General features: G+C 41.7%; 1 protein-coding gene across 1 annotated transcript in view; it reads left to right on the top strand.

The window, feature by feature from the left end:
• Window positions 1-219: 219 nt before the first annotated feature.
• Window positions 220-12,177, top strand: part of LOC139592767 (ovostatin-like) — a 29,363-nt gene continuing 17,405 nt past the window's right edge. The window contains exons 1-15 of the mRNA XM_071432987.1: window positions 220-316; window positions 1,909-2,092; window positions 2,746-2,902; window positions 3,730-3,782; window positions 4,264-4,284; window positions 5,049-5,217; window positions 5,886-5,970; window positions 6,688-6,805; window positions 7,418-7,538; window positions 7,754-7,863; window positions 8,716-8,874; window positions 9,624-9,848; window positions 10,061-10,118; window positions 11,095-11,240; window positions 11,618-11,761. Coding sequence (XP_071289088.1) covers window positions 252-316; window positions 1,909-2,092; window positions 2,746-2,902; window positions 3,730-3,782; window positions 4,264-4,284; window positions 5,049-5,217; window positions 5,886-5,970; window positions 6,688-6,805; window positions 7,418-7,538; window positions 7,754-7,863; window positions 8,716-8,874; window positions 9,624-9,848; window positions 10,061-10,118; window positions 11,095-11,240; window positions 11,618-11,761 — 1,815 coding nt within the window. The 5' untranslated portion in view covers window positions 220-251. The remainder of the gene's footprint in view (window positions 317-1,908; window positions 2,093-2,745; window positions 2,903-3,729; window positions 3,783-4,263; window positions 4,285-5,048; window positions 5,218-5,885; window positions 5,971-6,687; window positions 6,806-7,417; window positions 7,539-7,753; window positions 7,864-8,715; window positions 8,875-9,623; window positions 9,849-10,060; window positions 10,119-11,094; window positions 11,241-11,617; window positions 11,762-12,177) is intronic.

Genomic DNA, 12,177 nt, shown 5'->3' on the forward strand with positions numbered 1-12,177 from the left:
AGGCAGGAACCGGTTTGGCTTGCAATACCTCACGGAGGTATGTGAAATATGAGAGCTTCCAAAGCAATTGTTTGGGAGTTCAAGGAGTGTGAGAACAGACAGTAGTGAGGAAATGGAACATATGCAAATTTTATGTTAATATCTTTTGTTAGACTGTGATTGAAGCCGTGGAGGAGGAGCACCCTTTCAGGCCCATTTAAAAACCAGGGACAGGCTGTCAGCTTGAGATCAGTCTCTCTTCACACCCAGACATGTGGTCAAGGATTCTTCTCTGTATTCTGTCCTTGAACTGGTTTCCCGTAGTGTCTTCTGAAACGTAAGTGGTCACACATTCTGTATCTATATGATAACATATTTTATTGTATTTCCCACCAGCTTATTTCTTCTGGGACAGTGCTATATGATAAACAGGATATTTGAGACATAGATCCTTAAATGTGTTGACTTGGACGTAGATGACATTGAAGGATGGTTTGGAATGGTGCTCTCCATCATGAAACTGCTGTGAAAATCTAGTGTGAATGACAGAAACCTGGAACTTGAGTAGCTGAAGTGTGATGTGTGTGGGTAAAGTGGCAAGGAGACTCAGGACTAGACTAACAAGTAATACTAATAATTAGGATTGATATACATCAGCAGCACCGAGAGAGCACGGTGTATGGGGAGGTGCCAGAGGCCAGGCAGTGGCTGGGACTGAAACCATGCTGAACAGCAAACCCAGTACAATAATATTCATATTAGCACTGTCAGTGTCCATGGCTTTATACAAACAGAAGATTTCAGCCACAGTATTCAAAAATATACCAACGTTATAGCTTAAACCTTTTTCTCAAAAATTCTAAAGGAAAACAGTAAGAAAGACAGCTTAGCTTCCTCCACTGTTTATGAGGAAGCTAATACATTAATACACTGTTAATATTAATACTTTTAATTTTGGGCTTTGAATTTCATGCAGCCTGAACTAGGCAAGTAAAAATAAAAATAAAGGCAATATGACCTGGCAGAGCTGTGGGAGCAAAAAAGGGAAAGGATCAGATTAGAAAGAAAAATTGTGTGATTCATGTTGTGCTACAAAACCAGCTTGTGAATTCTGTCATAGGTTATTTGGAAAGAGTAGTTTGGGCAGCAAACTGCTGGACAGCAACAGAGTTTTAGACAAACAGACAAATATGAAGGAATGTTTTTCAGAGGGGTATTCCAGGGAAGGAAGGCTGCTCTAATTATATAGAGAAAAAGTATAAATAAAAAAGTTCAATGGAAGAAAGAAACAAAGAAAACAAGACAGAGAGAAGCATGGAAACAGGAACATGGAAACAGAAGCATGGAAACAGAACTGAGCATGCAGATTAGATTGAGTGTTCCCTGGAATTTTCTGCTAAAATGGAAAAGCAAGATCACTTCTTGTGTATTAAGTGGATTGACTTATGTCAGTTCCTCTCCAAGAGATATCCAGAGAATAAGAAATTTAAAGATTGTTGCAACCCTTTACTAGTATTTTTGTCATTGGTCCCAAGAAGAAGCTAAATATCACTTCTCCATGGGGGAGGCTGCAGAGGTTTAAGTGCACACCTAGGTCATGGGAAGACAAATGCAGCCGTGCTTTAGCCACTTCAGTAATTGGAGCTGTGCTAATACCTGGAAAGGAGAGGTGCAGTATCGTGCTGGGTAAGGCACTGCACAGAATGATGCCAGTCCCTCAGCTCAGAAAGAATTGTGAGAGATTAAAAAGTTGACATTTGTACTTCCTTAGCATATTATTTAAAATCCATTGAAGAAATTAAATCCTTCCATTGGTTTGGGCAAGCTTTGGATCATGTCTTCCTTCACACCTATGGCACTTGTGTGGTATTGTCCTCTGCTGTTTGCCCTGCCTTTCCTGCACGACTGAACTTGCTGTTGGTCTTACAGCCAGTATGTGCTGCTGGTCCCATCGGTCGTGCGGAGCGACGCTCCACAGACGGCTTGTGTGCAGCTACACAGCCTCAGCGAGCCCGTGTCCCTGAGCGTTGTCCTGGAATATGGCACCATCCAGAGGACTCTCTTTGAGGAGCCCGTGACAGAGAATGACTTCTTCAAGTGTGGCGAGTTCAAGGTATTTTCTCTTTGGAAGCTACTGAAAAGGGTGTAGTAGCTGGAAATAATTCTGATTGCAACTCTCCTTGTCAGTGAGGGAAAGAAAACAAAGTGTTTAAAATAAGATAAACTGTTGGAAAAGCTGAAAAAACAGGAAAAAAAAAACCCATGGATTGTAGAAAGGAGCTAGAGAAAGACTTCCAGTCTCCATTCCCAGAGTGAATAGAGCAAAGCTTTAGATAGTTATCACACTTGCTCTTTATGGAACTGTTGAAGTATCAAGCAAGATGATAGGTCCCATATAGATCCCAGTTATTCCCTTTCCTGACTCTGCAAGATCTGGACACACAAGAAAAAATGTCCCAAGGTGAGGTCTTCCAGAATGCATCAGGAGAAAACACTTCAGAGTTAAAGGTGTGGCAACCTGCATGTAAGCAGGAAAATGCAGAGGACAGAACACAGCTTCAAATTTTATTACCTGATGACAGATTACAGGCCTTCCACAGCAGAAATTCCCAGAAATTATCTCACTGACAAAGGTGGGGCTTCTCATGACTTTCCATAAGCTGTTTATGACTCAACTGACAGTATCCTACTCTAAAACCCTGGGCATCAGGGAACCTCAGCATGTCTTATTTACTACTTTTCCTCTGGGGTTTTGCTCCTCTCCAGGTTCCTCCTGCTACTTCTGATGCCCTGGCATTCATTTCCTTCTCAGCCAAAGGTGCCACAGTTGACTTAGCTGAGAGAAGATCAGTGGCAATTCAGAATGTGGATGGTGCTGTCTTCGTCCAGACGGACAAACCCCTCTACAAGCCAGGACAAACAGGTGGATGAAGGGATTGAGTCAGCTAGAACAGTGAGAAATTGAGGGAAAGGGTGGGTCAAGGATGACAGAAACTTACTCTCGTGGAATAAGAATTTCATTTTAGTTTGAAATATCAAAGTTAGTGAAAAACAGAACCAATTCACAACAGTGCAACAAAATAGTAGAATTCATGTGTTTGTACTTCGTTAAGGGTTCTGTCAGGTTTACTTGAGCAGAGTCACATAAAAATTATTTCATTTTTTTATTTTATTTATTTTTATTATTTTATTTTATTTTATTTTATTTATTTTAAAATTATTTTAATTTTAAAAGTATTAAAAATACAGAAAATAATAGGTTACGTTTGGAGCTAATAAAGTTAATATAAAAATGAAACAAGCACCTCAGTTCCTGTTACAACTCCTTCTCCTTAACTGTTGATCTATTTCAAAGTGCTAATTCCATCACAATGCTTAAATGACACTACTAGCTGTGGTGGAGTTAGCTATCTCTTTAACATAATTATACTTTAGTCTGAGTGGGTAATAATTGAAGACATTTCAGCTGACATTTATTTTAGTTTTCTTTTTTCACTGGCTAAGATAATCCTTTTATGTTCTCTGGGCACTCTTTAGTTTTCAAAAAAACCCAGGTCAAAGCTGAGTATTGAAAATTATTTATCACTGCCAATAAAATAAATGATAGAGGCATCTGCATGTGACACTTGGAGATGTGACACTTGGAGATCTGACACTTGGTGCCAGGTTGATGGCTGGGCTAGACAGTCCTTGAAGTTTCTTTCAACCTTGATGATTCTGTAATCCTTTTTTGTCCTGTTTTTTTTTCAGTGATGTTTCGTGTGGTCACTTTGGACACCCAGTTCAGACCTGTTCAGGAGACGGTAAGTGTGAGTGATAGTCAAAACTTTTCAGGTACCCTCTTGAGGTACCTCTTGACTGAGACTCTCTCACTTCGATATCAAATAAGAAGGGCCTGGGATAGGCTTTCTGATGTTATTTATATTTTGTATTTTTTGTGTTTTGTATATTTGCTGTAACTCCTTACCTTCGCACTCCATCATTTCCCTGCCTTTGTAGAGGGTAAGTCTCTGAAAGCACTTGTGGAAATCTCTCACAGCACACAGATTTTGTAGTCTCAGATATGTAGAAAAAGACTGAAAATTTTTGCAGAAAAAAGTCACAAACAGGTTATCCTCTTAAAATTTTAATTACAGACATGAGTTGTAAATTGTTTCCCGGGCCCAGTCTTCTCTATCCAGACAAAGCTGTTCACAGTTTTCCTTATGTTCTAGTGTTTATCAACCTCTACTGTTACATTATAGTTTTAATAATTTTTTTCTCTCCCTTTATTTCCTCCTCCAGTATCCCAGAATCATCATTGAGGTAAGAGATACAACATGGAATTAAACACAAACTCCTTTGGGAAGACTGTGCTACATCATTTCCTATAGATTCAAGAGCTGAGGGAGACTCATCCAGAGCACACCATTTAAAGCCAATGGATTTGAGGTTGAACAGTGGCAATATCCTCTACCAGCACCAGAGGAGAAGAAATCAGCACAACTGGAGCTGTTAGTCAGAGGCAGTGTGGGGTTGCTGCTGTGCCCTTCATTAGAGCTCAAAGAGGAGTGCTCTGTCCAGGCTCACCTTGGGAGGAGTACAGCAAATAACTGGTTAAACAGCCTCCTTCTCATACATAGGCATAAGAATGGTGACTTTCTGAAATGCCATGTTCTCATGGGGATGGGCTAACAATGAATCATCTTCTACCACTTTTCACATCACTGCATCTCCAAGCATTTTCTGAGAGAGGCCAGCATAATGTTCCTGCTTTACAAAGGCAGCTGAGTCAGAAAGATTTATGTTACAAGTGTTCTAGAAAGGCAGCCTGTATCCCATACACAACCTATGTCCCAGTCAGGAACTGTTTCTGAATGATTTGAGGCCATCTGTCAGTGTAGCTAATTCCCAGTTAAACATAGACTTAGTTTTGTTAAATCCACAAGCAGAGATGCAAAGTCAGAGCACACATCATCAGCCCCAAAGCACTCCTAGCCTGTGACTCATTTAGCCAATATGTCTGAAGACAGGCCTTGAAAGAAGGCAAGAAATGGTGATAAAGGTTTTGCTACATCTCTTTCTTCCAGGATCCAGAGCAAAACAAGATCTTCCAGTGGCTGGAGGTGACATCGAGGCATGGAATCGTCCAGCTCTCCTTTCCACTAATCCCAGAGCCTATTCTGGGGTCCTACCAAATTACTGTGGAGACAAAGTCAGGTGAAAAAGAGTACCAGTCCTTCAGAGTGGAGGAGTATGGTAAGCAAAGGCTCATAAACTACCCTGTGCTAGCAGTGAGGCTCTGCCATAGTCAGATAAAAGCTACTAATGCAGAGTTTAAGTTCTTTGAATTCTCCACATTATGCCTGGAAAAGAAAGACATGGGGAGAGCTGGGTGGACTGGTGCATGAGAAACAGGCCTTTCCCAGCTATGGGACCTGGGATAAAAGATAAGTTGAAGAGAGGTGGTGTCAGCAATATATTTGATTTTGTTATTTCACCTAATCTGTTGCCTTTCTCCTTCAGTGCAACTGGAGAAAGGTTATTGCATAATAACTTTTGTACTCCAGGGCTTAACTAGTTTGAGACATTGGCATTACTCATTTTTCTTTAAGAAAGGAGATTAAAGTGATTTACCATGAGATTTTCTGTGACTGTTATAGTTATTAGTATGATTATTATTTAATTTTACAGAAGCTACTCATCTTGCCACGGAAGATTATATTTTCTATTGTCATATACTACAGCCAGTTTCTAGTTAGGTTCTTCTTTGATCCATTTCCTCTCCCTTGTTGGTGAAAATGTCTTTGCCAACTGTTTTGTTTTATTTTTACTGTCTTGCACACACACACACACACACACACACGCACACACCCCTGTGTATGGCATGCAATTGCTGATCAGTCATATTCACATTACATTCTCAGTGCTGCCAAAATTTGAAGTGACAACCACTGGGCCAAAGACAATTTCTTTCTTCGATGAAGAAGTCAGGGTGAACGTTTGTGCTTCGTAAGTATTAGAGCTGAAGACAGCACAATTTTGTACAAAAAAGGGTACAGGCATTGGATGGTGTGCTCTGCTGGAAAGCAAAGATCCTGCTGCTGGCTCAGAATGTGGCTTAGAGCAATTCCTTTAGCTATGACTTTCATGATATAAAATATAATGAATGCCATTATATTCTTCTCCTATGATATTCTTCTCCTATGAGTCTATGATTCTTCTCTTGCTACGTAGCAGAATTAAAACCAGGAGAGTTTGTGTGTGTCCAAATGAAGCACTTCCTACTTGCTAGCTGTTGTGTTTTATTATTACAAAAAATGAGAGTCTATCATTAAAATTGCTGGCTGTGGTCATGCCAAAGTGCAGGGTGCCAGGAACTAAAAGGATGAATAGGTCAGTATGCTCTGCCTTGTGTAAGGAAGGTACCAATGAGAAAAAGATGCAGGGAATGATATCCTGAGTCCAGCACTGCCTTCCAGCTTCAGACCTTAAAGAATGATTGCACCAAAACTATGGTGAAGCAGGGTTTTTTTAATAAAATGGCAGAAACAGCCTAAAAATAGTAGAAGGGAATTCTGCTAGGGCTGACTGTTTGTAATTCCCAACTGCTTTTCTGTCTGTGCTCTGGATACTGCGGAGGGATTTAGGGTCTGCATTGCTCTGCAACTTTTGCAGGTCTCATGTTAAATCCACATGATTGAATTCTCATGTTCCTTCCTCTCCTAGGTACACTTATGGCCAGCCAGTGCAAGGGAAGGCCCAAATTAATGTGTGTCAGCAGCGCTTTTATAGTCCACTGTGTGCACAAAACTGGAAAAAAACCTGTGAAGCTGTCACTGGACTGGTATGATACATCACAAGTCTTTTCTTCCTTGTCAGCTTTACTACCCTGGATGTAGCACAGTATTCAGTGGCTTTGTTAATTTCCAAGGGAACACCAGAGGGACAATCTCAGTGGTGTGGTTTTTCTCTCTATCTCATAGGCAATGCTGAAAGAACCTCACTAAAAGACTGATTTTTCCCTCAGAAAGAATAAATAGGAAGGAGGGAAGCTTATGAAACTGTAAATTTGTAATAATTTCTGAAACACTGGAGCTGTGTTCTTACCAAATCTAATCAGCAGAACTCTGCTGGGAGTCTTTGAGGACACTTAATGTTAAAAGGGTGAATAATTTGTCCACTACCTCAGACTTAATGTGCTGTGGTCACAGAGCAAACGCATTATGCAAGATGGGTTTAAGAAGGAGCATGAGCATAGAGAAAACTAGAGGGGATAAGGAGAGAAGTTTCCACGTTCTAGAGTAGATAATATTGAAATAGTCATGTGGGATGGGAGCTGGGGAGCAAGAAATGTAAGGTAGGCAGGGAGCTCTTCAGGGATGCAATAAAACATAATGAGGAGCAATTTTGCAAGCCTTGAGAAAAATGGGTTTTCCCCTTTGTGCTGCAATTTCAGCTGGGAAAGGATGGCTGCCTCAACACTGTCATCTCCATCAAAAAATTCCAGCTGTACCGCAGCTATGCCATGATGTATGCCAGCCTCAACATAGAAAGCATCGTCACTGAAAATGGGACAGGTAACACCAAATGGGTGTTGGGAGTAACTGATTAAACCTTCCTGAGAGGAATCCCCTGGATCACCATCTGTGTGGCAAACAGGCAGCAATTATGGTTTTCTTTGTGTGGCTCTCCCTCCAGAGCATGACCACTCCATAGAGCTTATCAAAAGGAACAGCTTTCTGCCTGTGTCTGATTTCTGTTTCCTCTCCTTTGTGCTGGGTGTGTCTCACAGGTATCCAGATGAAGGCCTATGACTATGTTTCAGTCAACCAAGGCAATGACCAAGTGCTGTTCAGGAATATGGATTCCTATTACAAGAGGGGAATTCCTTACCATGGTGAGGTAGGTACATGAGAGGATACATTTAGACCCAAACTCCTTGAGGTCCAGCATGATGATCTCTGTGATGTCCCATTTATGGCTGTCACCTGAATGTGCTGTCAGCTTCTCAAGATAATGCTGCATAACAGTGTCTGTATAGTTCTCTTGATACTCCTAGAGAAAAAAAGAGAATTGTATCACACCTGGCAGGTCAGGGTCTCTTTTCTGCCATAGTCAGAGGATGCCTAAAAAGTGAGTAAGTGGAAGGTCATATGAGTGGGGAAGAGGAGTCTTCAAGAAAATGCTTCAGACACAGTTATGCCTAAACTAAAGGTAGCATTCACCCTGTGTTGCATCACACAATCCCAGGGATGTTTACTTACAGCAGTACAGATGTTGGAGCACATTCCTACTTCTTAGCAACCTACACATGCAGGATAAACCAGGCACAAAAAGGATGATGACCTGTAAAGCATTGTCCTGACGGGCAGTGGAGACTGTGGGTGTGTACAGACATGTAGGAGTTAAAAGGTGCTACTGAGCTCCACAGTTTGCCAGTGGCCATGAAGTCATCTCGTTGGTTTAGGTGTGTTAATCAATGTTCTCCAATAAATATTCCTCCTCCCTTTGTGACACATAGCTTATTCTGCACTGATGGGAATTTCCCACTGATGGGAGATTTCCTGTCACAGAATTCCTGCTCCCTCAAAATATTGTGCAGCATGTGCCTCTTCAATAGATTTCATTCTTGATTTCTACTCCCTGCAACAGCCCTCAGTGTTTAAGTGACCATCCTCTAGTAAACAGAGCTTTTCTTTTCTTGTTGTTGTTCTTTGTTTTTTTCTGAATCCCTTGGGTATTTGTTGTGTTCAGATCACTGTGACAAGCATGAAGGGTGAGCCTGTTGCCAACAGTACTGTCCTGCTGGAGCTCAATGGAGATTATCTGGCCAACTATACCACGGACAAAAACGGCATTGCTGCTTTTTCCCTTGACACATCCAACTTCTTCGATCCCAGTTTGAAGCTGACAGTAAGTAAACACAGGCTACAATCTAATTCATGAATAAATACTTCATGGGAGAGAGGGTTTAGAAGGAACACCTGCAAACTCTGTGAAACTCAGATGAGAAAACACCACTGCCTGAGAAGAGGCACACTGCAACCCATCTGTGGTTTTGGGTTGTAGTGATTTTCAGTCCCTCCCTGCTTTTCCCTCCCCTTGAGAAGCTCTTTCTGCATTCACCTTCCTTCTCTTTCTTCTGTGTGTTAGAGGACCTTTCTCAGAGACTGCACTGCCTTCCCCATCTAGCCTTGGTGCGTGCCAGCATCTTTCACTGCTGCTGACTTCTTCCCTGCATTTCTGCTGGCACAAACTCATGCCTGTTATCATCACATGGTCTTCTTGTATTGTCATGCCTTTATTCTGGTGGGATGGAAAGAGCTGAGTAAAAATGTGTCATTTAGAACAATGCTATTCTAATTCAGTGTAAGTCTCAGCAGTTTACGCAACTGGTCCCAAGCCTGAAAAAACCTAAAATAACCCCCTTATCACAATGTGCCAAAGGCATCTGGATGCCTAAAGGTGTCCAGAAGGCCACTCACTCTTCATTGGTGAAACACAAATTTTTCACACCAGTTCTTGCTTGTGGCTTAAACAGCCTCACAAAATCAGTTTCCCAACAGAATATTTTACAGAAAAGAAACCTTTGCCCCTCACCTGCCTTGAATTGTTTTTTTCCCACACTGTTGATTCCACATATATGGTTTTCCATTTCATAGGTCAAACAGGCACCAGGTGAATGTGCAGACTTTATCTGGGGGATTGATAATGAGCCCAAAGCCTCGTTCCTTGTCCAGCGTTTCTACTCACGGACCAACAGCTTTCTGAAAATTGAGCCAGTGACAGAGGAGCTCAGCTGTGGCCAGCAGAGAACAATTAATGTTCACTATGTTCTGAACAGAGAAGGCTACAGCAATGCCACACACACAAACTTCTACTATGTAGTAAGTCCTAATGCTACTCCTAAAACACCTTTTTTTCAGCTTCTCTCAAACACCCTATAAGGCAGAAATCTCGCGATCAGACAGTGGTTATGGATCATGGCTCAACCTGATGGCCTTCAAAGCCTGTCAGGACAATACTCAAAATCAGTGATTTCATGGTGGAAGGGAGAAGGTGCTTTTGATCCCCTTTCATGAGACTTTTCTATGCCCAGGTGATGACACAAGGAAAAATTACTCTCAGTGGCCAGAAGCATGTCAGCATTTCTGGTGGTAAGTTCCAGACCGTATTACTATTCGTACTTCAGAGCACAGAGCAAGTGATGAAAGCAGAGAACTGTGGCTAAATCAAGTACTAGTCCCTAAATCCCATGACCTGTTACTGCTCACAGAATAATTTTCTTTTGCTGCAGCATCTAGCCAACCTCCCATATCATAACCAATTTTATCTTGTTAATAGAAACATATTTTGTTGTGATCAAACACATGGAATACAACCTTCATATGTTTTATTGCAGTATTTTATAATGCCAAGGAGTATTTATGGTCTCTATGTGACATCCTAGTCTTCACTAAATAGAATAATAAAACATTTTAAAGTTTGGAATAATAGGTGCCCCATTTGAAAGGGATGTTTAGCAGTCAACTCTTGAAATTCGTTGCCCTTTCAGAAGTCTCCAAATACCCACAAATGACAGCAATCCCGACCTTTATTCTTTCATTGTTAAAAATCAGTTTTCTTGCAGAACCTGGTCCATTTGCACACTTCAGGAAGTGGCTTAAGTAAGCCTCTCTCCCTATATAGGACTTGTTTCATATTTACCATCTTTAGTCTTAAGCTTAATTCCCTGTCCATACACTTCAAATTTTCATCCATGTAGAGAAGAATTTCTTATCTCTTAGTGTTAACAGAACTCTCCTTTAACTCGGGATATTGCTCTATTTCCTTTGGTGTAGGAGGTTCTAGTTTTGAGACCCAAAGGCTATGGGAAGGGGGGGTCTTCTCATAGCAATTGTGCACAGATTTCCATGTTTAACTTCTTCCCAGCATAAACCTCTGTCTGCAAAGTACCCCAGTCTCAGCATCTCCCAGTTTGTATCTGTTATCTTGCTGATGGGAGCTGTCCCTCAGCCACTGAGATAAGTCTTCCGATATCCAATTCCTTGGGTTATAAAGGTGTTTCTAGATTATGAATAAAATATGCTCTTTTGCTGGCTTGTCCTTCCCTGATCCATGTTCCTTCCACAGCTTCCAGAGGTACATTCTCCATCACACTGACTGTCACTGAGAAGCTGGCCCCCAGTGCCAGATTGCTGCTCTACACGGTGCATCCTCATGGAGAGATAGTGGCTGACAGCTCCAGGATACACAGTGATATATGCTTCAAAAACAAGGTGGAAACCTTTGCTTTCTTATTAAGGGATATATTGGGGTTTGCTGAAAAATGGTCAGGAAACGATCTCTTCAAGAGCCCTGCACTGGGCATGGCATTTAGGAATGGAAAAGGTGCAGGTATGTCTGGGATCATGAGAAGCCGTCCCTGGAATTAGCACCTATGGTTCAGGCTCAGACAAAACTCCCCAGGACGGAGAGAGAAGGGTGCCTAGGGGGTTATGTGAGTTTTTACAAGCTGATCCGGACGGGCCATCTAGCGGTAGGAGCTTTGTCCTACAGAGAACAGTGAGTGCTGATGAAAAGGGAGATTTATATCTCTGTGCCAAACCAATTCACCTAATCTCCGTGGGGTTGTCTTGGGTTTGCTAATTTCCAGGTCCAGCTCAAGTTCTCTGAGAAGAAGGGTCTCCCGGGCTCTAGAGTTGGACTCCACCTGGAAGCTGCTGCCAACTCCTTCTGTGCCCTGAGAGCAATTCAGAGCGTCCTTCTTCAGTCTGGGCCAGAGTTATCTGCTGAGAGTGTAAGTCACATCCCCAGCCCTGTGTTCTTTTGAGCTAGGAACAGCCCAGTTCCCACCTGTGATGTCTCTGACTGTATTGTTATTTTTCCCTTGGAAACAGACATCTGTGATTAAAGGAAGGTCTAAGGCAATTGTATGATTTAAAGACAGAAATTGATAGCACAGCACTGCTTTTGGGAAGCATGGCAGTGTAACATATATCCCAAAAATATGCCTTATGTAAATCCTTGACAGCACATTTCCTCACTGTGGAGTGATTGTGTCAAAATTGCATTTTTACCTAATTTTTACATAATTGCATCATTTACATTGCTCAGATAGGCCTTGGGCCCAGAACAAAAGCTGTAGATGACAGCTAGTGTCTTGGAACACTCATCTCCTCTTTGCTCAACTCAAGACTGCACTTCCATGCTTTC

The sequence above is a fragment of the Agelaius tricolor genome, unplaced genomic scaffold (assembly GCF_023055355.1).
Source record: "Agelaius tricolor isolate 1412-34295 unplaced genomic scaffold, bAgeTri1.0.p SCAF_9, whole genome shotgun sequence".
Taxonomy (NCBI): Eukaryota; Metazoa; Chordata; class Aves; order Passeriformes; family Icteridae; genus Agelaius; species Agelaius tricolor.